The sequence below is a fragment of the Aythya fuligula genome, chromosome 11, assembly GCF_009819795.1.
Source record: "Aythya fuligula isolate bAytFul2 chromosome 11, bAytFul2.pri, whole genome shotgun sequence".
NCBI lineage: Eukaryota > Metazoa > Chordata > Aves > Anseriformes > Anatidae > Aythya > Aythya fuligula.
This window is the reverse complement of record NC_045569.1, coordinates 6021361-6048860: the sequence shown is the minus strand read 5'-3', so window position 1 is coordinate 6048860 and position 27500 is coordinate 6021361. Positions and strand designations below refer to the sequence as shown.

General features: G+C 39.2%; 2 protein-coding genes across 5 annotated transcripts; both read left to right on the top strand.

Moving 5' to 3' along the window:
* Positions 1 to 698: 698 nt before the first annotated feature.
* Positions 699 to 18105, top strand: BNIP2 (BCL2 interacting protein 2). Of its 3 annotated transcripts, XM_032194726.1 has the most exons (12): positions 699 to 729; positions 3683 to 3820; positions 4276 to 4406; positions 4875 to 4942; positions 5941 to 6105; positions 7947 to 8123; positions 8839 to 8941; positions 9207 to 9338; positions 9882 to 9968; positions 10070 to 10168; positions 12320 to 12355; positions 14742 to 18105. In XM_032194726.1, exons 3-12 carry the CDS (start codon positions 4357 to 4359, stop codon positions 14788 to 14790), a joined length of 966 nt encoding a protein of 321 aa, XP_032050617.1. In that variant the 5' UTR covers positions 699 to 729; positions 3683 to 3820; positions 4276 to 4356; the 3' UTR covers positions 14791 to 18105. The 3 variants fall into 3 exon arrangements, with proteins under 3 accessions (XP_032050617.1, XP_032050618.1, XP_032050619.1); XM_032194727.1 differs by lacking the exon at positions 12320 to 12355; XM_032194728.1 differs by lacking the exons at positions 699 to 729; positions 3683 to 3820; positions 4276 to 4406; positions 4875 to 4942 and adding an exon at positions 5278 to 5381.
* Positions 18106 to 19258: 1153 nt separating this feature from the next.
* GTF2A2 (general transcription factor IIA subunit 2) lies at positions 19259 to 24450 on the top strand. Of its 2 annotated transcripts, XM_032195242.1 has the most exons (5): positions 19259 to 19275; positions 19388 to 19557; positions 20011 to 20115; positions 21399 to 21525; positions 23193 to 24450. In XM_032195242.1, exons 2-5 carry the CDS (start codon positions 19486 to 19488, stop codon positions 23216 to 23218), a joined length of 330 nt encoding a protein of 109 aa, XP_032051133.1. In that variant the 5' UTR covers positions 19259 to 19275; positions 19388 to 19485; the 3' UTR covers positions 23219 to 24450. The 2 variants fall into 2 exon arrangements, with proteins under 2 accessions (XP_032051133.1, XP_032051134.1); XM_032195243.1 differs by lacking the exon at positions 19259 to 19275 and having other exon boundaries at positions 19376 to 19557.
* The last annotated feature ends 3050 nt before the right edge of the window (positions 24451 to 27500 follow it).

Here is a 27500-nt window from a genome sequence, read left to right as displayed (position 1 = left end):
TTAAAAATATTCTAACCAATTTACCTTAATTGCTTTATTTCTTGTTATCCTTAGATTTTATCTTTGCTGGGGGGAAGGGAGGGTCCTCTGCTTTCTATTCTTTTTTAGAAATATTTTCCTTTCTTATCTTTTTCTTCATTTTCTGCATGCACCCTTATATAATGTTTTTACTCTTCTCCACATGTCGCGTTTATTAAAAGTTCCTTCTGCACCCTACAATAAAACACTGTTGCTCTTGTTGCTTCTTTCACCGTCGGGCAAGGCATTGGCTGTGAGGGCCAAGCATTAAGGCAGTGGCCCTCTCTGACTGTAGCGACGTGTCAGTGGCAAGCTGCTAGTTGTGCGTGTGGCTGGATGATTGAACCTGCGCTATAAACGTGTATATTCGTGTGCCGTGAGCTGTACGGCTGTAGGGATTAACTGGTGTTGAGGGAAGGGAACGGCCACCATCGGCCGCCGCCCTCACAGCCCTCACAGGAGCCTCGCGCCGCCAACGGCCACCAACGGCCTCCCGCCAGGCCCCGCCCCCCGAGCCCCCGAGCCCCGCCCCCCGAGCGCGCACGCGCCGAGCGCCGGAGGGCGGGCTCGCCCCGCACGCATGTGCGGCGGCGGTCACGTGAGCCGGGCGCTGGGGGCGCTTCCGGGGCCGCGCGGGGCGGCGCGCAGCGCAGCGGGACCTCGGCGCGGCGGCCCCGGCACGGCCCGGCCCGGCCCGGCCCCTCCCGGCAGGTGCGGCGCGGGGCGGGGCGGGGGGCCGGGGCCGGGGCTGGGCCGGGGCTGGGCCGGGGCTTTCCCGCTCGGTAGGGCCCGAGGGCAGGCGGGCGCTGTGGGCGCGGCTCCCCGGGGCCGACGGGTGCCCGGGCACGGCCCTCACCGTGGGCTGAGCGCTGTGAGGGTGCTGCGGGCCGGCGGGGCGGCGACGGGGCTGGGCGCGGGGAGGCTGCGGGCTCCGTGCGGGCTCCGTGCGGGTCGGGCCGCCGCGCCTGTCCCGCGGTGTAAGGCAGCCTCTGTGTGAGTCCTGCCCCCAGTGCCGCGGTGCCAGCCGAGGGCTGGGTACGGGGCGCTGCTGGGTGAGGAGATGGGGCTGCATCAGTGCTTGTCTCCTTACCGTGTATCGTCCCGTGAATTCAAGGATGAAAATTAAAAAAAATAATAATAACACTTGCAGAAGGCCTTAATCAGAAATGAATCCACGCATTCTGTCATCTCTCTTATTCCTGAGTACCAGAGGCTGCTCAGAGCGCCTGTTAGCCTGCCGCTCTCTGATCTGCTTTGCAGGTCCGTAGCCTTCTCACCACCACTACAGCTGGTGTTTGCCCACACCCCAGCTCAGCCACCTGGGTGTTAGCGACGGCTTTGGGAGCTAAATCCCCTTCCAGGAAAAAAGACGAGAACGCAGCTTGGCTTCTGGTGCCAGCAGTAATGCGCCCCCATGGAAAGCCAACACGGGGTTAATCTGGTGGTCGGGAAACGGAAATCCTTTTTGTTAGCTGCAGCAGAGGAGAAACGACTTCAGTGTTGTGTTCCTTTGTGGTTATGTTGTGGTTCCGTGAGTGACGCTGTAGCTTACCTGGTGAGATGCTTGCAAGTATGAAAGGCATTGGTGATCACCAAAGTCTCGTGGCTGCAGGAAGGGAGCAGAGCTGCGTGGCAGTCCTGCATCCGGATGGCCTCTGGTGAAGTTTCCGGCCTTTGGATACCTCTTTAAGTTAAGTGCAGTGTAAAATGACAGGTTTGCTGTTGAGGAACCGTGGCATTGAATTAGCTGTGAAGGGCTCTAGGACCAGGCAGAAATTAACTCATTTTCTTCTACGTGACTAATGCAGACTTGCATTATTAGTGTGGCACTTCTCAAACCTAACCTTTAGATTAAAAAAGAGAAGTCGGTGCTGCCACGGGAGCTATAGGAATACTGTCCTAAACTCTGCTTTACTTTGTACAAGCAGAAAGAGAGCTCCTTTTTTGTTTTGTAAGCATTGATATTATGTTAAAAAGTAATTCAATAGCCAACTAGAAAGCGCTTCTCCAACTTTCCTGAAGCAGAAGACTACCTTTCCTCCTTAATTTCTCATTCTTCTAGTTGACAAGGGCTTTTGTGCTTGAGTCTTTAAGCCAAAACTTCCAAAACAGCTACTTAGTCTGCCTGTTAAGTGGGACATGGAACTGAATTAGCCTAAACTCCTCCTTTTCTGATCTAGGGCTTGGAACTCGGCTGGGAAGTTGTTTGCAGTTATGCTATGCAGTATTCAGTGGATGATTGCTTTAAATCTACCTCTAAAGAATTCTCATTAGTAGCTTCTCGTCACGTGGGAAGTGTTTTCTAAAAGTATCTTAAAATTTGATGGTAGTCTAAGTAACTTCTAAACTGTGTGCCTGTCTTAGTGTATCAAGCGTATGTCAGTGTAATGAAACAGACACAGGAAGGAATTGTTTCCGCACTGAAACGTGGTACATCTGAAATGAGCAGGTATTACTTGGTGTTCAGCATGAATCAAAGATGTAGTGATAAAACTTCAGGTCTTAGGGAAAAACTCTTCTTAAACTCCTGGGGGAACTGTATAGTCTGAATGTAGTGCAGGCACGCTCCAAAGTAGCATCTTACAGCCACCAGCACAGTGACGGGGTTGGTTTCTTTTTTCTGTCAGTTTTCTTTTCCATCTGCCCTTTAAGAGTGAAGTAATGAGTTGAAACTTTATTTTAGGTTTAGAGTTCTTTTCAGTGAACCGTGTTAGCCTCAGATGGTCCGTTCCATGCTGATTGTAAACACTGCATTCTCTTAACTTGACCGCATGGGATATCTTGTGAAACTTCTTGTGCTTCATCTCAGTGTCCCAAAACAAATGTATGGAGAGCTACTTACCAATTCCGTGTTCCTACTGATGAAACTATGATTTTATCTCCAAGCAAATACTTAAAATTCATTTTTGCAAACACTCAGCAGGTTAGTACTCAGGAGAAATTATTCAGAGAACGTTCACATCTTAATGAAAGAGGACATATTTTGCGAGGAAAGTGGCACGATTCAAGCAGCAGGAAAGTCTTCCCAAAAGCATATTATTCAAAAGAGACAAATAAAAAGAGGAAGAACTGGGAGTACAATTACTGAGAACAACTTCTTGGAGAGTGTGTGTGAAGGCACATCCTGCCAGCAGCTGGGCTGCGCAGGGGCTGAGCAACTCAAGCAACGAAAGGCTTCTGTGTAAGGAGAACTGGGTTACAACCTTCCAGATGTTGTGTTCTCGTTTCCTGGGTGTGGGAAGGAAGGAAGCCTCAGTAAAATAGGATGAATTTTTGGCATTAATGTTTTGTCTCTGGTAATGTAATAAAAAAAAAAAAAGTCTTCTAAAACTTTATTAAGCAGTTTGTGTTAAGCATTGCAGGTCTTAAACTTAGTCTATGGTTGTAATCATGTCAGGAGAAAAGAAATTCAGATTTTGCATAATAAATACTTCTACAGAACAGTAGGTTCAACTTACTTCTTTTTACCTGTGTGAAAAATAAACTTTCTCTAGCTTAATTCACAGAGTGATTGTATTCCAGCTTTGTACTTACTGGTGTCCTGTGCTGATTGTGTCTTTGCATTTAAAAATAGTATTTGGTTTCTTGTTTTTTTAGAGTTTTTCCTACCATTTTTCTTATTTTCTTATCATTGATAAATTTACCTGTTCCTGTCAATCTTTAGAGCCAAGACAGCCAAGATTTTGAACTGTATTGGACTTGCGTATTAGCAGGATGATTTATTTTGTTCCATTATTGGGGATTCCTTGTTGCTGGTGATGGGTGAGCCTGAAAAAACGCAGCTTGACTTGCACATCCCAGGGTGAGTTCTCTTATAAACAAAACACTATTTCAGAATGTGTTTATATTTCAAGTCTTTTTAAAACAAACAAACAAACAAAAACCTTGTATTTTAGATCTATCAGTTTTTACTTAAAATAGATATTGATTCAATGTCTCCCATAGAACCTAGAGTTGCCAGGTTTCTCACAGTTCGAAGTGAACTGGTGTAATTCCAAATGAAAGATGAGGTTGCTCGGGGGCTGGTTGTAACTTAAAGGTTGATTCTGCTTGAGCAGGATGATGGATTAGATGACCTTAAGAAAACCCTTCCAACCTAAATTATTATGACGATACTAGTCCATAAGCAGTTTTTTGCTTAAAAAAAGCAAACTGTAAACTGTTCCCTTGTGTTTTTTTTCACATATCTCAATGTGGCGATTAAAAGAAAATGTGCTGTAAATACTGGAGTGCTTGAATGATGTTATGTTCCTGCAGGTGCTCTTTAGCCCACTCTCCTGAAGACAAAAGGTTCTGGCTGATCAGGACTACCTATTATTAATTCAAGTTGGCTGGAGAATGGAAGGTGTTGAGTTTAAGGAAGAATGGCAAGATGAAGATTTTCCAAGGTTTTTTAATTTAAGTTCAGATCAAATGCAAAATGTCCAAAATAAGCTGTCTCTATCTTCCTGATATATTAATACTCAGTCTTGCAGTGTTTTCCTCTAACGTAGTGGTCTTGTGACTGTTTTGTGACTTCCAAGACATCCTATGAGTACTACGTCTGTGATCTATTTAATGTCAGAGATTTGCAAGCAAGAATACAGCAAGTTATCTAAAGATGATACCCATAGCAATCAGTATTTTGACACTGCTCATGTGAGCAGTTGGTAATTTGAATTGTATAAAAGAGGTTTCTGCTGCTTTGGTGCTTAGTTTACTGCCAGTAAGTATGTTTTAACTCAATGCTATCCCACAGTGGGTTTTTAGCAGTGCATGGGCCTAGGTTTTTGGTGTTTAGCTGATTATTAAAAAAAACAAAAAGCAGAAAACTAGAAAGCATTAAAAAAAAAAAACAACTTTATTTTGCGTACTAGGCCCCTGCCAGAGGATGATCCTGTTGACTCAGATGTGTTGGCTGCAGCTGGAACAGAAGGTGAAGCTGGTAAGAATACTTCACTGCAGTAAAGGTTATGTCTTCCTATATAAATGGCTGTTTTGAAGCTCCATTTTTTTTTTTTTTTGAGTGAGACTTGAGGGAACAGCATTCTAAATGACATGTTTATCTGCGAACAGAGCTATCCAGGTAATATTGGACAAAAATGAATTATCCCACTCAGTCTGTGAGTGACTTAAAAATCTTTGTTCATTATTTAGCTACTTTTCATCAGATAGGGCCTACCTTAGTCTTGCTCCAAATTTCAGGCCTTTGTGATCTCCTAATATTGTTGGCAGTCCAAAAAGTTAGAGGGGTAATAATCCCAATGCTCCTCTTAATGTTCTTAATTTTTTTGGATCTTCTCTGTCTGCTTTAGCTTTGGCATTTCCAGTGCTGGATCAGGCTGTTTATTTTGTTTCCTGCTTTCAACTGCTGTCTAAATCAAGCAAGTATTTGCCTTGTCTAAAAGCATGCTGTGTGTTATTTACCTAACGTTTTCTATTAATCTTCTGCCCTTAGTGTTGTCTATTGGCCTCACTTTCTTGCTCTTTGCACCGTGTATATTACTTATTTCAAAGACTGTTATGATGTTACCAATACCTAAAAAATAAAAGCTAGAATGTGAATTTATTGCACTGTCTGCAGCATTTGACATAATGTCTAGAGCAGCTTTGGTGCAGCTTTGATACAGCTGTCATAGGTAACAGTCACTTAAGTGGTGGCAGCTCTTCAGATTTTTCTTCTGCTGGTAGTATGGCGGTCTTCCTCTGTGATTGTAGTGTGTATGAAGTTGGTTAAAGTGTTAAGAACTTGAACTTAAGTCTCTGAAGTTTTGTTTGCCACACTTTGTTTATTTTAATTCTATTCTAAAGATGTATATTTTGATGTGGTGGGCATTAATTTATTGTGCACTCTGGGGAAGCACTCTGCTGTTCTGTCTTGTTAATTTGCTTGTCTAAATTTGCTCGGGTTTAAAAATAATTATTTGTTTTTTTCAAATGCAGAGGTTAATGGAATCAAAGTGAGGAAGAAACTAATGGCACCAGATATCAGTTTAACTTTAGATCGCAGTGAGGAATCTGTTTTGTCTGACTTGGATGAGAGTGGAGATATTGATTTGGATGACTTAGATACTCCTTCAGAGAATAGCAATGAGTTTGAATGGGAAGGTAAGTGTTTTGTTGCTTTTATCTAATGCCGTAAAATATTTCTCTTTTTTATGTGCAGGTCTACGGTTCTTCAGATGGGAAATAACTGCCTTTGGTCTTTACTCTTGTAATAGTAATGGGAGTGATTAGATTAGAAATGGGGACAAAGAATTTTTCAAGAGTAAATCAGAACATGACTAGTAAACAATAGATGAACATAATAACCGTAACTTCAAATAAACTTAAATTAATATCATTGAACACTTTTTAAACTCAGTTATGGAGAATTCTGCTCTATTGTAATATGTTTTTAAGAACTGTGGCAAAACATATACATGTTTTACGTGTATTAGAGATCTATTTTAAGTGGAGATAAGTGACGTAGAGGGATACAGATTATAGATTAGCTAATCTGAAATTGGTCAACTGCAAGCCTTTGTATTTAAAGAGGTCTGTTTTTAAAAATGACTAACACCTCTGATCTCATTTTACTGTAATAGAAATGTGGGAAGGTCAGAAGCCTTTAGAGTTTGAATGCTTTCTGTATTGACTGGAAGTGGTGGAAAAAAAAATTATTTTGTGTCAGGGAATTTTGAAATGACTCTGAAGTTATTTCAGCTGTAGCTGTGCTGGAGGTGCTAAGAGAATGACCTTAATTTTAAGGAATGAGTAGACCCTTCATCTGGTCTTTACAGGCAAAACCTGGTGACTCAAATTTTATTCGAGGTTACCTGAGTTGAAGCACAAGTTTCAAACCTGCAGTTTAACTATGTTTTGGGACCTTTTATGTAAGCTAAGAACTACTGCTTTAGTGAAACAGTTGGAGTTTAACTTCTATAAACATTATGACTTAGTGTTTCTAAAATGATATGTAAGCACGTAACATCAATTACTTTATGCTGTGAATACAATAAATTCCTGAGTAAACAGGAAGCTCTGTATTAAGTATGGAAAAATGTTCTTCATTCCAAGGTAGCTTATAAATAGAGGAAAAATATTATTATAAATGTGTACTTTAAAGAACTAAGATGTTGCAGAAGAAGTTCTCTTGACAGACTGTGGGTTTACCTGTATAAAAGAACTTTCGTTTTAGTACATTACGAGATTTGGTACATTATAAGAGTTGGTACTTAGGATTATCTTTGCAGTGCTGCTAAGGAAATGTTCCAGATAATTGTGCTTTGTTTTTAAAAGTGGCTGAAAAGGGTTTCTGTCTTTTCTTCCTTTAATGCTGCTGCCCTCATTTTCCTGGAAGGATAGTTTCAGTTAACAGCTTTGTCTTGGGAACAGACAACTAACTTGCAGTAGGTTTTTCTCGCTTTGGGTAAGGTCTATGCAACAAAGTCAAGAATCATAAGTTAATCGGAGCAAATTCTTTTCACAGATTGCTGTCAGCATAAATTTCATGTATTGATTGCACACATGAATTAAATTTCTAATAGATCTGCCTGCATGTCTGCTTGCAAGATAGTGTCGATGTCTTAAATTACGCTTTTACGTAAATCTGTGATCTGGTAACCTGTGTAATTATCACTGAGTTAACCGCTTTGTCTATTGTGGTGTAATTCATTAAGGTTGGTCTTCTGAAAGCTGACAATTAAGCAGGCTTCCCACGTGACTAGAAGCTTGTCATTCAAATTTAAATAAAAAACAAAACAAAACTGTTTATGGAAAACAGAACTAACAGTATTTTGATCAAATTTGTTATCAGTGAGATCCTATTTTGTAATGACTGAAGGAACTATTATTCTTCAGCCAAACACATCAGCTGACTTAAAATAGATGAGATAGCAAAGTGGTTAACCTGTGTTGTTATTGACTGCCGCTGTACGTGGATTTTGAACGTGTTTTGACTTTGGCAGATGATCTTCCAAAACCAAAAACTACTGATGTAATTAGAAAAGGATCACTTACTGAATACACAGCAGCAGAGGAGAAAGATGATGGTCGACGTTGGCGTATGTTTAGGATTGGAGAACAGGACCACAGGGTGGACATGAAGGCAATTGAACCATACAAAAAAGTTATCAGTCATGGTGGTAAGGATTAGTGTTATACTGAGGAGAACTGTTGAAACTACTACTTCCAGCTGATTTGCAGTGGCATGGGAAGAACTTTGAGTGTAAAGACTCCCGTGGTTATTCACTTGTAGCATTAAGTCATACGGTTGTTTTGATGTTTTTTTTTTTCCATATTAAACTAAGGTTCCAAAATGTACCCAAGATCAGATGAGGCTACTAACACAAGTATATCTAATAACAGGCTAGCTGTTCATTATAGTGTTTTGTTTTTAAGAGTGTTGAAAGCATTATCTTTAGGTCTACTAAGGCAAAAATCAATTTACTGATTCTTCAGACAGTCTATGCAGTTTAGGTAGGAAGAAAAGTAGGCTATCTGAACTGTAATTAAACATGCTGAGTAAAAGTAGATGAACCTGAAAAAAATTACCTTGAGGTTTTCTATAATTATAAGCAAGTTCCTGTGCCCTTTTTAATAATTGGCTGGAAACAAAAGTGCTGAGGTACTAAAAGGATTAACCTGTTCTTACCCATGCCATCGAAGTCAGTCCAAAGGATGCTTACCATTATGGTGATAAGTGCTTTATGTATATAATGTGTCTGTATAGAATGGGTGTTGGTAAAGCTCATTAAGATAAAGAATGAAAAAGTTTACTGTGTGTTTTTGACTTTTCTTTGAGTAAATGTGGTCAAGGTATAGTCACCTTAGTCACTACTGCTCCTTTTTTCTTTGTAGGTTATTATGGTGATGGGTTAAATGCCATTGTTGTGTTTGCTGTTTGCTTTATGCCTGAAAGCAGCCAGCCTAACTACAGATACCTAATGGACAATCTATTTAAGTAAGTCATCTGCCTCTGAAGAGGATCTTACTTTCACATTGTAAAACTGGGTGTTTTTAAGTTCTGTTATCTTTGAAGCTTTCTGTTTCAGATGAGGGGAAGGTAACAAATAGTGAAGCAGCTTTCTGCTTCCTGAGGAAGGAAAAAAATGTTGCTCAATGCTGACAACTATTTTTTTTTTTTTTTTTTATATTTGATCAGTACTAGAAACTACTTTAAAATTCAAAAATCTTCATTTGAGGATTTTCTTTCCTTGCGTTTGCAGGTATGTAATTGGCACTTTAGAGCTACTAGTAGCGGAGAACTATATGATAGTTTATCTGAACGGTGCAACAACACGGAGAAAAATGCCAAGCTTAGGCTGGCTTAGGAAGTGCTACCAGCAAATTGACAGGAGGTAAGAAGTTGTGGAATGTTTTGTCACATTATTCATATTTAGTGATGCTTAGGAAAAAATGCTGTTTAATGTGGTCTCTGGTACTTGCTGGTTAAAATGAATTGTTAAGCAAATTGTTTAGTGTATCGAAAAGCTCTTCCAAAGCAGTGTGGAGTAATGGTGCAGGCATGCTTTTGTAGTGAAAGTAGTAGTGTTAGAATGGTGAATACTGTTACAATCTAGAATTTCACTGAACATTCATAGATTACTATAGTAAGATAAGGTGGGTTCCTTCTTAACCACTTCATTATGGACTTGTAAAAAGATACCAAGAAACTTCTTTATGATGTTACCTGTTTTCAAACTGATATTAACTTTCTGATTTCAGCTGTGCATTTTTCTGGTATTTTCTTCTGGTGGACAGTGATGTCTAATAATGGAAAGTCAATGCTAGATTTATGGACACAGTTTTAACTGCAAAAACACCCTTTGTTTAAAAAACAAGAACTTTGTCATGCTACCTTTATTGTTCTAGTAATTATGTTTAATGTTTGAATCCTTCAGGTTAAGGAAAAACCTGAAGTCATTAATCATAGTTCATCCTTCTTGGTTCATCAGAACACTTCTGGCTATCACAAAACCCTTTATCAGGTAATATTATGGAAGCTATTTCTTAAAAGTTTAAATGTCTAACTGTTAAATGTTTAGTGAACACTAAGTTGTAACTGTACCCTACGTTTGTTCTTCCACAGCTCAAAATTCAGCCAAAAAATTAGGTATGTCTTTACCCTGGCAGAGCTAGCTGAACTCATCCCCATGGAATACGTTGGCATCCCAGAATGCATAAAACAGTACGTTTTATTATTCAAACATGCTTTATGTTGACCATGTTTTGGAACTGGTATATAATATATTCAGTGGTTTGAACGTAATACTTTGTATTTAATAAAAGTTAACTTAAACCATTGCTATCTCTAGGAACAATTGATAAGCTACAGTTTTAATATGTAATAGCAGTTAGTCAGAATGCTAACGCACAGGGATTTTCAAATACAGTGTCCTATGTGATTAACAAATTATGGTGTGTGAGTTAGTCTTCTGGAGACAAGATCTCACTATATTGTGCTACCCATTGTATGCTAAGTGGTCTCGAGTGAGAAATTCTGTATATTAATGATGTTATTTATGGTATCTTCAGTGTTCATGATAAACTGCAGAACAGCTTAAGGGGTGAAATATCACTTGGGTTGGGATTTAATTCAAATGAAGAGCTGTGGTGGAAAAAAGCTGAATCCCTACCCACGGTACTTCTAAAACTACTTTGGCAGGGAGGGGAAGGCAGCATCAATATCCTTGGTCTTCTCTTTTTCTACTACTTTCCCTTTTTTCTAGATTTTTGCCATATAGTATCCATTTTAATGTCAGCACAACTCTGGTATCAGTTATGATGATGACACATCCGCAGAATTTGTGGATGCAGCAATAAAGAGAAATCGTCAAACTTAGATCTTGAAAGAGCTAGACAGCAATACTAATAATTCTATAAAACTATTGGAAGCTGTAACATGCAACCTATTAGAGTATGTATCACAGTAAGAGATCATAAATGGGATGGAAACTGGGAACTCCATAAGGAAAGATGGTGCAGTATCACTGTAGACAGAGTGGCACATAAATGTTCGGAAAAAAATACTGCTGCTTACTGGAGTAAACCATCAGCTTGTTTTCAGTTGTAAAAGTTTTGTGTCCCATAGAGCAGATGCAGGTTTTTTGGGGGGGAAGAAAGACGTGACAAGGCCTTGTGCTACTTTTAGAATGTTGTATGGGATATTTAAGGATGAGTTATAAGAGCAAGTGCCGGGTCCTGCACCTGGGACGGGGAAACCCTGGCTGCACGTACAGACTGGGCGATGAGACGCTGGAGAGCAGCCTAGAAGAGAGGGATCTGGGGGTCGTGATAGACAGCAAGTTGAATATGAGCCAGCAGTGTGCCCTGGCAGCCAGGAGGGCCAATCGTATCCTGGGGTGCATCAAGCACGGCATCGCTAGTAGGTCAAGGGAGGTGATTGTCCCGCTCTACTCTGCGCTGGTGCGGCCTCACCTCGAGTACTGTGTGCAGTTCTGGGCACCACAGTATAAAAAGGACATGAAACTGTTGGAAAGTGTCCAGAGGAGGGCTACGAAGATGGTGAAAGGCCTTGAGGGGAAGACGTACGAGGAACGGCTGAGGTCACTGGGCCTGTTCAGCCTGGAGAAGAGGAGGCTGAGGGGAGACCTCATCGCAGTCTACAACTTCCTCGTAAGGGGTTGTCAAGAGGCAGGAGACCTTTTCTCCATTAACACTAGTGACAGGACCCGCGGGAACGGGGTTAAGCTGAGGCAGGGGAAATTTAGGCTGGACGTCAGGAGGGGGTTCTTCACAGAGAGGGTGGTTGCACACTGGAACAGGCTCCCCAGGGAAGTGGTCACTGCACCGAGCCTGTCTGAATTTAAGAAGAGATTGGACTGTGAACTTAGGCACATGGTCTGAACTTTTGGGTAGACCTGTGCGGTGTCGAGAGTTGGACTTGATGATCCTTAAGGGTCCCTTCCAACTCAGGATATTCTATGATTCTATGAGTTATGGGAATTCATGCTGTCATTCCAAGTTTCACAAGACTACTTTCTGTCTTAAGGAACTATTAAGTCTTAAGTCAGCCCAAGTTCAGCCTTTACAGGAGTTAATTCTTAGACTTCTCTGGTGAATGTCAGGCTTTAAACTGTTAGGAATACAGGCTTTCAATTTTAGTGATGGGTAAATACTGTCCAAGAAGTTATGGTGGATTAATATGTCATAGTAATTAAATCTCAACTTAAAAGATGTTAGAGGTGCAAAAAGTTTTCTTACTTCAGTATAGTTTGTGGAAACATACCAAGTTTTGATACTAATGCTAGTTTACAGCTTCTGTTGAATTTGGTCTTCATATCTTCTATTTACTGAAATCAAACTTTTCTTCACCAAGGTATGAAGAAGAAAAGTTTAGAAAGAAACAAAAAAGGTATATTTGTGTTTTGATTAGGGTTGCATCTAGATAAGATCACTTGCACTGCAACTAACTCCCAGTTGATTGGCTTGTGTAAAGGAATAAGCATTTGTAAATATAAACATGCACTAGTGACCTAAGTTTTATGCATGGAGGTAATGTAACATCTGAAACCTCACCCTGGATGTTTTAAATATATTTGTAGATAGTCTCTAGTATTAAATTAGATTCCCGGTTTAAGCGAGTATGTGGATTTTCAACCATATCTTCAAGAGGCAAAAGCATGCTTCTGTACAAAGTGATTTAATCATTTTGCTTTTTCTAACAAGTGATTTCTGAAGAGCTGTTTTCAGGTGCTAAGCTATAGTTAAACTAGTCAGCAGAGATGCAACTGGAGCAAGTTCTAATGCTGTATTTTTGTTTGATATTCACTTTAGTCATTAACTTGCACAGATGTAATTTAATATTTTTAGTGCTGTTTGTATTTGCAGTGCCTACATTCCTTGCTAATAAACACTGGGTTTTGATTGTAACTTTCAGTCTCCAGCTAACCATTCAAGTTATCCTAGCACCTGTGATAATTTTTTTCGAACTGCTGTTACTTTGTTCAATGTCTAACTAACAAATGTACTGAAAGGTTTTGCTATTAACTTTACCTTTTCTTTGACAACTCTTGCTGTATATGTGCATAACTGTTGAGGGAGGCTTATTGTCAGAATTGGGTAATAAGCACAGGAACACTGAGATTAAAAACAAAAGGAATTTAAATTCTCTGAAAGCTAGCACCTAAAGCTTCTGAGCTAGGAATTACTCCAATTAAGTGATAATCTTGCAGTTTTGTAACCTTAAGTTCTAAGACTTTGACACATAAGAAACCCTTTCAGTACATATTGAACAAGAGTTTTGCTTTTTTCCCCGGTGTGCATAATTTGGCCCAATTGTATTGTAAGGCCCATTGTATTGAGGCTGGAACACTGAAACATTCAAACAGTAACGTGTAAAAGTGTTTGTTATACTGGAATTTTTTAAATACACTATCAATATTGCCAGTTCCAAAGTAAAAACTTCCTTGTAGAGGCAAGATCACAGGCACTAATTGATTGTGAGTCATTAATCAGGTTGAAAGCAACTATACAGAAAGGGAAATGTGTCAAAGAACGGTTACTAAACTTGCTGAGGATGGCAGTAGAAATTCTTCAGCTAAATATATATTTGAGAGTCTTTGGAAGCTAGAGTATGATGTCCTTCTGTGGATTTATTTTGTCAGCTATAAGGTCTATGCATAGCCTGTTCACATTAGCTTATAGATTCATACACTTCCTATAATTAGTCTTACAAGTCATGTCAAAATGTTTTCCTTAAGATACTGCAATGAGGACAGGGGTGAGTTCCAGCTTCATAGTGTGGAGGTAAACACAGTACAACACTGCTCCAGATTTGTTGGATCTGTATGTACTGGGTACAGTTCTTAAAACCGTGGAAAATAGAATATTTGCTGCTCTTTTTTATGGCTTTGGCTTAGAACTATCATTGTTTTTCCTGTTTTGGAGAAACTGTTTCATTATAGTGTAAGGGACTAAACAGATTAGACGACATGGTGGTTAGAAGACAAACTCATCCTGAGCCTCTTGTTTTTTTGAACTGCTGTTGATTCTAAAATTATCTCCATGCACAATTTATTTTCCAGAAGATATGGTTAAAATTGTAGCTTGTTTGTACAATAAAGATGAAAAGTACGTCTCAGAGGAATATGAACCATCCCTTGGTTTCTGCAAAGCTACTTTGCCAATCCGAAGGCAGATAGCAAAAAAACAAAAAACAAAACAAAACAATAAAAACCTTTAGCGGTATGAATTTTTCCTGGAGTTTCCTGGAACTTTTCCATAAGAGTCTTAGAACTTAATAGAAGTATTGCAATTTAAGGAGCTACCTGTTTTTTTGATTCAACTTATGCTCTTACCTTCTTGGCTTAATTGCTATAACATTAAAAGTAATTTTGTGCTAATACTGCTGTGTATGAATTCATTAAAGTAGAAGTGCTTGATGATATTGTGTTACCTGTAAACTTGTATTCCTGCTTGCATTCATTAATAAGAACACAAAACTTGCTTATTTTCCTTGCTGTGCAGTCATATTTCACTTGCACCTTTTGAAATGCTATCCTTATTTAAATGGTTTCTTAATTTTAATCCATTTCTAGGGAGAAGTAAATATTTTAAAGCCTTGTTGTGACTGCATTCAATAAAAAGCTTAACATTTCAATATTTATTTACTAAAACTTTTTCCATGTAGGAGCTTTCACTCTTTCCTTGTTAAGACGAATAGTTTTGCTTAATATGAGCTTACAGACTCAATTTGTTCTTAAGATAGTTTTAATTTTACCACTTTCTTTACTAAGCAGAGTTGACCAAGAGTTGAATGGAAAGCAAGAGCAGAAAAGTGAACAATAAGTTTTGGAGTCCAAACAAGACTGAAGAATACACAGATGGAACGATGCTTTTTTCATTTACTATATGTGTGTATATATTATGTAACTTGTTGCAAGAGGTGCTTAACTTCTTTGGACTAGCACACAACGGAATGTTCACTGCTGTATTGTTTTGTCTTGACTTTAGTAGTTACCTTTATGTAATCCTTTTATACTGCCAAATGTCAAAGAACCTTGTGTTTAGAGGATGTTCTTGCAATTGTTTATCTAAATGATGCATGTTCTTCAGTAAAATATTTATGTATCTAAATGCTAAAGGAAAGATAATATATATTTTTATGACTTTGAGCAATATATTATGTACCTGCTGAAGGAATTCATTTGCAGGTAGGCAAGGCCATAAACTACATTTTTATTGTATAAAGTGCATGATCTGTTGCTGTAAATGGTCAAGTGCATTTCTTGGTTGTCATAGAAACCTTAATTTGAATATTAACAGTCACAATGTAGTCTCTCGTGTGGAGATCCTTATTTCTGTTCACATCTCATAGAAGCAGCACCCATTTAACTCATTAGAGTGAGCTTGAGCTTTGTCTTAATCTATTTCTAAAAATACACATCTGGAGTTCTCTGAATTTGTTGGACAAAGGGTTTAAGCCTCCACCACAATGGAAACTGAACTGTTTGAATAGGACACTGGACCTGTTAATCAGACCTTTGTAAATTTAAGTTGCGAGTTTAGAGTTTCAGTAAATCAAGGACAGTTCAGCTGCCATGATGAAATGAGTTCGTTCTAGTTCTTCCTCCAGGAAGGAGGAATATCAGCTATCACCAATAGAAGCTCTAGTTACTTTCAGTAGAGCTTGGGCATTGCTTAGGTATCTTACCTATCTTAGCCATAATACCAGTTGTTTGCAGAGGTAGGGGGAATCTTAGAATAACTGCCATCCTTGTAGATGAAGTACTCCTTTCTAAAGCTCTTGGCACCACATACAGCACTAACTTCAGATATAGCACTAACTTCACTTACAAAGAAGGCAATAAAAAGGGTTACTGCTCCACTCATGCCCCACAATGCTATTAAAATCCTCTGTAAGAGATATTGGATTCATAACTGAAGTGTATAGGCTTATCAGGGTAGCAATTATGCACTGGTAGGCTGTAAAAGTTTGTCCTGTGTCTGATAGCCATTTCCCTGGAAGGGCAGATACATGCAAATTAATCCATTCAAGAGCTGAGCAACTTAATATTGTAGCAAATATTAAATCTTTTTTCACTTTGGTTTTTAGGATGCTCGTAGTTTTGTCTTAAGAGCAAAAATACCCGTTCTTAATGTTAGTGTTATACAGTTTTCTTAGGAATAAAAAAGCGTTCAATTAGATTACTACCTGTCACTGATCTGTATCAGTCAAGAGCTAATGCCATGATTAAGATTTATTACTACCACTTACTGTAGTATCTTTACCACTTAAGGTAGTATCTTTAATGATACACATAATAAACTGAGAGGAGATTCATATCAGATGAGGACAAACTGCACGTGTCTCTGGGAGTTTGCCTGCAGTTCAGAGACTTTCATCTCAAGATTTAGGTACTTCTGTTTTGCTAGTTTGTGTGATGGTTTCAAAGAGATTAATATATAGGATGTTCTTATTCAACAGGCAATGTTAATGTCAAGTTGCCTTACATCTATTTGGATCCTTTCAAAGGATCCACACTTGAACAATTTCTTTAGGGCTGTCTTATCTCCTGTTTCAATTTTGATATTGACCTAGTTTAAAGTTAGTATTAAGTTAGTAAATTGGATGCTTTCACAACCTGTTAATTTTAATTCTAATACTTCCACAATGCAGTGCAAACCTGGAAATCTTCCTGATTTTTGCAGATTCAGTGTGGGTCCTAAGGTATACGTTAAGCATTCCAGTAATCTTTCAAATTCTTCCTAGTTTTAAAAAAGTATCCTTCTCAGTAAAATCACGTTCTTAGTGGGAGGATTGCCCTTCTGTGAGTATGCCCTTTTCCTCCTTATGTATATAGTGCAGCATAAAGTGCTCTGTATCGGCTGTAATCTCAAATTATGGGATTATTAGCTTTGTTCCAGTGGCTGGCTGGTTCAACAGTTTCATGTTGCTGTAGTTCTATTTCTTTTGGAAATGTATGTATGCTCACCTAATAGTTTCTTTAATGTAAGTTTTTTGTAAATGGATATACAACACATTAGTTGTTCTGTCCCTGAAAGATACACAGCATGAGAAACTTGTGTAGTAAAGAGTGATGCCCCTCTGACCTTTTCCAGCTCATCATTTAATGGTGAGGGGGATGTTTACAAAAAGCAGAGGTCCCAAAGTTATCTTGAACACAAATTACCTTCTTGTAAAACTTAAGTTATTCTATATACTTTAAAAACTATAATATATTTTAATATTTAAAAACATTAAAAAGTCAGAATGTCATACTAATAAAGTTATTTCAGAACCTGAATCACTTTGTGGTAAGTTACAGTATTTTAGGGAGTTCACCTGTAGCACTTCTGCCTAGAGGTAAAACTTGTGTTGCTAGAATACAGTTTGAGCTCTGTCAAGATAAGTTTGAGTCACTAATTCACCTTCAATTTAGAGATTTTAACGAGTTTGTGTGTGTGGGAATATATATATGTATGTGCTAGTAAGTAATTTTTGGTATTATGGGGTGACAAATGGAGTTGTTTGGCATAGCAGCCTCGGTATGTGCAGATGCGAGGTTCTGTAAACTGAGTTATGCAACAGGAGAAACGTTCAGAAGTGGTTAAAGTATTTTGGAGAAAGAATGTTCTTGATTTATGTAGTATGGCAAAGCCATGTTCTGTTAGAAAGTAATGAAGAGGGATGTGTAAGGATTTAGTTCTGAAGCATATGGGAGTCTTTGAAGTTCTGAAATTTAAAATACACACTTTTTGGTTCCAAAAGCTTATAACTAGTTAGAATAATCTGTAACCTTGTTCATAAATTTTTGCAGCTTAGTGTATTGTTCACTGAAAGTAAAGATTAGTACTTACTGCTCAGAGGAGCTGTGTAGTGAAAAACAGTAGTTAGATTCTAAACTGCACACAACTAGTATATAGCCTGGTATGCATTAGCATGTTTTGGCAAGTCTCACACATTTAAATGCTGCAGTGATATATTAGAACCTTTCAATGGTAAATTTGACAGACTTCAAAGTTAGATTAAACGGTGGTGGTGATGGAATCTTTTATGAAATTACCTCACTCTTTCATAAGGAGGAGAGGGCACCAGTGCCTAGTCGTGTGTTACAGCCTCATTGTCATCCACTGAAAAAAACGTAGATCTTAAAAAAAAAAGAAAAAAGAAAAAAAAAAAGTGCACTGAATAGGTTGAGTAGGACTGAATCTGTCATAGAGTATTAAGCTTCTTGCTGAAAGGTGTATTTCTTTCAGTGTCCACCTATATATTCTATAGACTTGTACAGTATGTAGAAAGGTGGCTTATGCACAGCTCTTAGCACAAGCTGCTGTCTTTGGAGGTGACACTTAGTTCCATTCCAGTCTCCCTCAAAAATTTCAAATGAAGAACAGGGAGAGGGTGAATAGCTTGCTTGCCTTTTTTTTTTTTTTTTTTTTTTTTTTTTTTTTTCCTTAACAGTGGAAGTTTTGTAAGGGTTTGGGAGAAGATTCTTACTCAGTCCTCATGGATGCCGGTCATTCTCTAGAGGATTTCTTTCACAGCCTGGTCGTTGGAGGTATTTGAACAAGCATGCTTTAATGATACTTTTCAAGGATACCTGATTTTAGGCAACAGCATTCTGAAACATAAGGAATACTTAAGTATTTTCTGAAGGACAAATCTTGCAGGTTTCCTAACTTCAGAATTAAGTTGAACTATACTTTCTTCTGTCACCAGTTGTTCCCTGTATTGAGCTGACAGGACAAAAGTGCAGTTGTGAAGCCCCTGCTCAGGGCTAGTGTTTTTTGATGTTAAGGGTCAGAGTTAGTAGTCCCAAAATGTGCTGCTGGAAGATGGATGCTTAATTTCCCCGTGCTTCTGTAGTTACTTTGTCCTCTCCAAGCATTTTTTTTTGGGGGGGAATAAAATGCCCTGCTGTAGGGGGGCGCTCTACAAGCTGGATGGTAAATAGAAGGGCTGAATGCTGTCTGTTAATAAACTCCACTCTGTATGCAACGGGAAAGTTGTGTTTTTTAACGAAACGGACCCGCAGCAGTCATGCCGACAGTTTATAAATAAAGCAGTTTATGAACCACAGACGTTGTAACTGGCTTAAATACCTGACATGTGCACTCGTTGGAGCTGTGTTGGTATTGCAAGTGCGCGGCTCTTCCCCTGCCTCTTCTGTACCACCCTTCCCTTTCCCACTGACGTCCCTGTGGCGCTTCCCCGCCTCAGCCCCCTCAGCCGCCTCTCCCCTTCCCTCCCCTCCCCAGCCCCGGCGCCGCGCTCCTCCCTCAGCCTTCCGCTTCCGGGCCGCGCCGCTGCTGCTCCGGCCGCTGGGGCGGGTGAGGCCGGGGCCGTGCGGGGGGCGCGGGGGGGCCGGAGGGGACGCGGTGGCGGCGGCGGTGGCGGCGCCGGGCCCCGTGCGGCGCAGTGAGGCCGCGCTGTGTTTTCCAGGTGCGCTTCCCCTCGGGGTTTTTTGATGAGAGCGAGGCCGCAGCGGGCGCCCGGAGCCGTGGCTGAGCAGCAGCGTGTCCCGCCCGCCGGAGCGAAGCATGGCGTACCAGCTGTACCGCAACACCACGCTGGGCAACAGCCTGCAGGAGAGCCTGGACGAGCTCATACAGGTGCGGGGGCTGCGGCAGGCCCGGGGCCGGGCTGGACGGGTTACCGGCGGGGCACGGGGGAGGGCTTCAGCCTAGCGCTCCAGACAAAGGAAAGCGTCTGTCTGTCTGTCTGTCTGGCCTGTGTGTGTTTTTCAAGCAGCATTGTCCCCGGTCGCTCGGCCCAGTAAACGGGCAGCCAGCTGAACCCAGAGCGCCGCAGTCCGTTTGCTGCTCTGACGCTCGTTTCCGATGGTTATTCCTCCGTCGGGGTCTTTGTACAGCACAAATCTCTTAGCGCCTTGTTTCCAAAGTTAACGTGGGAAAATAAATACAAGAGTGTAATATTTCTGTAAAGCGTTCTTCCAGAGAACTGCTTCATGTAAACTTTGTAGTGATGTTTTTAACTTTTAGTGCGTTTTTTGAGTTAACTTTGAAACAACTCAAAACTTTTTTTTTTTTTTTAAACTGCTTCAGTCACAGCAAATCACTCCTCAGCTGGCCCTTCAGGTGCTACTTCAGTTTGATAAAGCTATCAATTCAGCACTGGCACAACGAGTCCGGAACAGAGTCAATTTCAGGGTAAGGTAACTCCACATCAAAGTCCTTGGTGAGCCGCAGCAATTGCATGGTAATGCAGAACATCGGGAAAAACTTTGTGCTCTGAGTGGAAACTTACAAAGGTTCTTTTTGACTCTGAAATATGACAACCTGCACACATGTTGTATATGTGATCGTAAAGCTTATCCTCTTATTGTTGAACCAGGAAAGTTTTGGAGGAATGCAAAAATCAAAAGCAGAGATATGGTCAGATGAAAATGAAGGAAGGAGAAGAGGGAAATGCTTTGATGGGTAGCATTTGCCATCCTCAGTGTCTTGTAAATGGAGAGACTTTTGCTTCTCTCAGTTGTACCTTGCAAGTGGGATAAAGCCAGATTTTCACCCAGAGCTCTGATATGAAAAGAGTTGTAGATTTACTCTTATGCAAATCACTGAATGATTTTGCATCTGTATTCTGTGAATGTCGCAGAAAAATAAGTGTTGTTTTTTTTTCAGCCACCCACCCTAATTAACATCAGATAGCCAGCAAATTGTTATATGTCAATTTGATTGCAGTTTCAAGAAAATACTGTTGTCCTAATACTTCTGCAGTCTATGCAGAATATAGTAACAAAGTGTTCTTTTAGGATTTTAAATTATTTTTCCATGTACACATGTTCGAGATTTTTTCTCCTTGTATACTTTTTTTGTATACGTAATGCGGTGTAGAAAAGTGTTAAGGATGCGTTAAGTAGAGAACTAAAAATTTTACGTGTAACTTAAGTTCCAAGAGAGTCAATTTAAAATAGGGGAAAATGAAGGCTAGAAGGTGTGCATATCAACAAATACAGTAATTTATAGAATATAGGGTGATACCCCTTTATGCCACATACCTACATTTTGTCATTATTTTTTTATTTACAGTTGCAGAATTTGCATGTTGTTATGATCACTGCTGTTACTGATTTTTTTTTTTATATCCCATATTTAAAAAAAAAAATTTTCTGATACTGAAGTAAGTTATGCAGATCCTTTATACACATTAAAAAAGGTACAAGCCTTCTTAGCATGCTTATGAAGCTTCCCTTTGCATACATGTAACATCACGATGTGGTCTTGAAAACTTCGGCCACTGGAGGGCATTTAAACTACAGTTTTCCTCAATTGGTTGTTTGCTATGTTTGCATGCATTCATGTTGACCCTTGGCTTTATGGTTAACTGATTTATAGCTCTAGAAGGTATGTAGTTCTGTAAACAGTAAACATCATATTTTCTTATATTTTTGGTATGTTTCCTATAGAAAATGTCTCTTGTCTTTTTAAAGGGGTCTCTGAATACATACAGGTTCTGTGACAACGTGTGGACATTTGTACTGAATGATGTTGAGTTTAGGGAGGTCACTGAACTTGTGAAAGTGGATAAAGTGAAAATTGTAGCATGTGATGGAAAAAGTAAGTATGGACTATGATATAATTAAGCTGAGACACAAGACTTGATTGTTTATAGAAAGATTTGACCAAATGCCCAATTAAGGCAAGACTGTATTTTCAGACAAGAAGTAGGGCTCTGAACTCCCTTTTACACATAATGCAAAACAAAACAAAAGCAAGCTGAATGCTTCTCTTATGGCCAAACACTGAAATAGGAATGTGTGAGACTGCTGGACATCTGTTGTTGAACTACTACCACTACAGCAGTTACAAAGTCAGAAGTAATCCAGTTTGAATTCCCGTGTGATGATTTCTGTAGTATTAACCTGTTTGTTGGAACAGCACCGTATTTTATTTGAATCAAAGACTGCTTCATGAGTCTGAGCAAGCAGTTGTCTGAGCAAAGTGTTGAAGCGATTGGTTGCTGGATTTGATACTGGGGGACCCAAGCACAAGAAAAGCTTAGGCTGGCACTGCAGATCAAACTAGATAACATGTATTGCTCAACAGGCTTACTGCATGTACGCTGCTTATAGGACTTTGTTCCGTACCTGCTTGACAACGTTACTTTTTGTCAATGTTCCTTGAAATTCTTTACTGAAAAAAAATCATTTAGTGACTTTTGTGGCAAGCTGCCTTATAACTTTTAACCATCAATGTGGCAGAATGTTACTAATGATGTGTGAAAAGGTGCAGGTTGTTTCACGGGGAGGAATGCAGGGATGCTAAAAGGAAGATTTGAGAATGGAAAAGACTTCAGTTAAGCATACCCTAGACTTCTGACACAAGTTCCTCGTGGCTTCTTGGATCCTTGTAGTTCTAAACAGCTGACAGAATTTGTTTTCTCAGCTTCTGGTATTAGGCAAGCATACAATCATACTCTGTTTATTTTTGTGTGCTCACTCTAGCTAGTAGAGGAAACCTTATTTTCAGTTTGTTAATAATGTTCACACGCTGAAGGATGCAGATAAGATTTAAAGAACTGGATGATTTAAAGCTGCTATTACAATTTCAGCCATTTTTACACAAAGAGTTGACTTGCTAAAGAAACATTGTAGTAGACATTGACTTGTCTTTCCCTATACCCAAAGATAAGTATTCTTTTTGCTATAGCACTAAGAACAAGAAAGCAGTACTGGTAGTAATACCAGAAATTGCGTTGGTGTCAATTGGTGCTTCTGACAAAAGTTCAGAACAGAGAATTGCTCTCAGTTGTTTTAATGAAGGTCATATTGATTCTCACATTTAAAAATGCGTAAGACATACACAGTAGCACACACTCTATAGGAGCTTATGTTATAGGATGTGCTAAAAGTTTTCTCTTCAGTAGATCACGTGACTTAGCAAGATGTGCTTGTGACTGCAGTAAAGTGTATATCGCTCCGAGTTACAGCAAAGCTGCTTGGATTTTTGGTGCCGTAATAGCAAGTGATGTGTGTGCACAACCTTGAAGTTTTGCACTGGCTCTTTTCAATGTTGCTAAATGAAGTGAAAGAGCACAAGTAGTTCATGCCTCACATTGATAACAGTGGAGGGAACTACTTAGGTACAGAGCATGTTCTGTTCTAAAATGCTTGGGGGATGCTGTTGAGCTTGGGGAAGGTATTAAGAGAATAGTACTGGTTCTCTTTAGCTTAACTCTCTAGTGTGGGTATGTATAGCTCACGCTTTCTTTTTTTCATTTCCAGACACTGGTTCCAATACTGCCGAATGAATAGAACTGTGGTTTGCCTGCAATATTTTCTGTTAATATGCAGCACTTTCTGGAGAGAAGCATGGGAAGGGACTGTATTCATACTTGATTCTTGTGATGCAAATGTGAGTTAATCCATACTAAGAAAGCATCACAGAACAACAGTGGAAGAAATACCTGTAGCATTTCTTCAGTTCACCACATGGGGCATGAAGAACACAATGTTACTTTTTTTAAAAAAATTACAACAGATACTGTTGCCTTTTTTTGTTCAAAGTAATTTCTCTAATAAACTTTTATTTAAAAACTTGTGAATGAATGAGTGATCATTGGAAAGCTTTGTGTAGGAACAAACAGTAATATGTTCTCCCAATATTGTCTAAATGTGTTTTGAGTAATGTTGCAAATGTAAAAGGCTTTCAGTTCCATGGTTTTGATCTGAATATGGTTGCATTGACTAGGACTGCAAGAAATGGCAGTTTAAAAATAATGCTAGAGGACATCAACAAAAACTTAGCAGCTCATGCTGGTCAGTATACTTGTCTGTTTTTTACTGCATCTTTATATCCATAAATAGGTAATAGCTATCAGCTATCTATTATTAGATAATAGGTATCTGTAAATATCATGGTACAGTATGCTAATAATACACTAATGTGAATATTAAAATATTACTGCACAGCTCATGAGTCAAAGACTGTTAAGATCGCACTACATTCTCAACAGATGCTAGTGCTGCTTATTTTCATGTTTATCTAATAGATTCGTATGTGGAATACATTTAATTGAGCACGTGGCAATCAGGATTTCAACAAGAGTTGAGCTATGAGATTAAAGATTTCAAATGGATAACTGTGTTCTTTAGATTTAAATATGCCATTAAGTAACTCCAATCAAGAGACCCTTAAAACAGTTACTGCACTAGAAGTATGAATGTAACATACAGCTTCTATGTCTGACTTAACAGCATGTCCCAGTGTGGTTGTAGGAATGCTGGCTGTTTCGACTGTGTCAAATTCGTTTATTTTTGACAGTAGACTACTTACAGATTATTAGAAATTGGGAATTATTAAAAAAAAAAAAAAAAAAAGGAAAGAAAAAAAAAGAAAAAGTCACAGAGTTAATTATTTTTTTCAGATCAGTCTAAATCTTTGTGCCAAAACTGAAGCATAATTTGTATGTTGAATTATTCCTTCATATGTCAGTGGCTGAGTCTGTTAATTAAACTAATAAAGTTTTAGTATTTCCTTTAACATTTTTCCAGTCTATTATAGATCTCTAAATCCTGTCTTTGGTCATCAAAGGATGCTTTTTTTTTTTTTTTTTTCGGGGGGGGGGGGGGGGAGGGGCTGGGATAATGTCTGCTTCCCTCTTTTAACATCTTCTGAACATATTAAAACTGTGCCTAGCAGCTCACCTGCCTTAATGCCATGTTCAACCATATGGCATTAAGTGAAAACATTAAATTCTCTATTTCTATTAGCAGAAATGAGAAGCAAACATTTGACTGAAAGCTGCCTTCCCTGATTGATTTTTCCCTGAGGTACAGCTAAGGCAATCTAGGCTAGTTTTGAAACTGTTGCCTCTGTGGCAACCCCTGTCTTATCCCACTGTGACCTGGAAATGACATTTAGGAGGTGTTTAAAACATGCAATTTAGTGTTCTTGATCAAAAGTGATGATCATTGGGGAAAACAAGGATCCTCCATGCTCCAGACCTGCAATCTCTTCTATAGGCAAGAGATTTTTCTTGTCAAGTGAGAAAAGATTTCACGGACTTACTTAGTAGACTGCTCCAAGTATTATGTTTGTGACTAATTTTTTGCCTTGTATCTCTGCTGAATGTCTTCTGTGAGCTGCAAATTGGTAAGTAACTGATTTTGAAACCAAAAGAACAAACTACTGCTCTTATTTGGGCAGTACAGGCTGTGCTGAGGTAATTACATGTATCTCAAAGGATGTAAAGGTATGGTTTTCTGTTTTTTTCTCCATCATACTCAATCTTCTAGGTTTAACTGTTTTGTTTGTTTGTTTGTCTTCCCCCCTGTAATAATCATCTGGAAAATGAATTTCATTCTTCTTGAATGTTTGCTGTTCCTACCTTCAACCCTGCGGTCTTCCTGTCTCTGGACAGAAACTTTTCAATCTCCAAGACTTGGTAGCCTCCCTCCTAGTACAAATAAATATACATCAGCTTTAGTTCCAATTAAGTCTGCATTAGCATATGTATTAGTATTTTTTCATTAAAAACAAATTTAATAGAGAAGCAGTGTTACACTGATGTGATTTTTTTGTATGGAATAAATTTGTCTGCATTTCCTTCATACTACTCCATCTGATTTCTCTTGCCTTTCAACACTAATACTGCTCCGTGAGCGCTCCCATGCTTAGTGCTACTTTAGCTGCTAGCTGAACGGAAATATGTAACTGCAAAAGCAAATTGTTTAATGTCTCTATATATGCTATGAAAAATGGCATACCAAAAAGGAGAAATAATTTTGATGGCAAAGATGTCTGCTACTTAGTAACTGTTGACATTCAAATCAATGTGAGCAGGAACAGGAATGATAAAGTTCATAAATTCAGGACGATTTTACTGACTTTTTTTTAAAAACAGGATACAAGAAGAGGCAAGAGTTTCACAAGAGATCTAGACGTGGTTCTTTGGAGAAGGATAAGGTGATTTGGTATCCTCTGTAGTGATACATAACAGTAAGACTCTGAACAGTATACCCTACTTATCTGGTGGTTCCCATTCACTTGAATACTGAGATTTGAATGTTGCCTTGCCTAAGGAAACATTTGAAAAGGAGATGAGTATTCTGAACTGAATTTAAATGCACTGTACTTAAAGCACTCAAGTTTTTCTGCAGTGGAAAAATGTGCCAATGCTTAAGTGCAACTGATGTTCTTAATTAGCCTGGTGTTTCGCCTGAGTTAACTGAGTGGCAAAACAACATGGATTAAAAATATGTTGTTACAGATGCTTCCGAACTGAGATTTTTCCTTTTGCTAATAGTAATGTAGTTTTAAAAGAAATACACAACAAACTTGAAAGATTTTGGAGGAACTGGAGTGACTGGGGACAAGAAAGAATCTGTTTCTGGCACAGTGATAAAGAAGGGACTGTGCGCTGCGAGAATCTGTGTGAAAAGATAGAAAGTATACACAAATTGGGAGCAAGGGAACATTTTAGATGAAACAGCATACAAACGAGGGGGAACAAATGGACAAACAAGCATGTGCTTCTATAACCTAAGACACTCCTTTCCTCTCTGCAGCTGGAAGTCTGAAGGCACTTTTGTACAAAAAGCCAGGAAAAGAGAAGTTACCAAACCAAAACTGAAGGAAGGAAAGGCAAATGTACCTTGATGCTTATATTTTTGCTGCCTGGCCTGTTATCAGTGGTATTAGAAGCTTTCTTTGACGTGGATTCTGTTTTGGTATCTCTGTTTACAATTGTCTGATGACATAGGATAGTTCTGGTTACTGCAAATGCATCAAGCTGTTCTGAAAACCACTTGTTTTCCACTCTCATGGTGGAATCCTTGGTTTCCAAGTATTCTGAATTTAGCTTGCAAAAATAGTTTTTTTTTAAGCTCGAATACTTACTGTTCCTAAAATTAACTTACATAATCCTCATATTTTTGCTTCATGATAGTGCACCATTAGGTAATGCAGGTATCTGATGTTCTTGCATCTGCGGGACATTTCTGTGACATGGATCAAATCTGGATGCATACAGACTACTGAATACTTCAGCTTTTTGTAATCAAGCCTGTAGTTCACTCTTGCGGGCTGTTTTCCTTGAGAGCCAAAAGGTAATCTGCATATGCAGTGGAGAAGCATTTGGCACCCTTGTTCCTTGCATGGTTATGTTACAGTGCAAGAGCTCCAGCTGCCACTCTTTGGTGTGTCTGTTTAGTGAATTTACTTTTGAAAGCTGTAGATGTTAGTATTGATTTTGTGTATGTGACGAAAGAACATGCATAAGTGTATACACCTCCCGCCCCCTTTTTGTAGGCTATCTAATTTTCTTGAACTCCCCAAGCAGCATAAGCTATTTACCCTGTTAACTCTGCTATCTCTTTAGAAAATAGCTGAGGCATACTGAGGCATAAATAATTCTTGAAAATAACCTTTTTGATTTTCTGAATTGCTCCACGAATGCCTTAAAGAGTACTTGTCTATGGCATAAAGACTGCTGCCTGCTCACTGCAGAAGAGAAACTTGCCTATGCCCCTGGAGGAGTTAATTCTTGCTGAACCTCACAGATGCCAAGACAAGCTCTGACACTGGCTTGG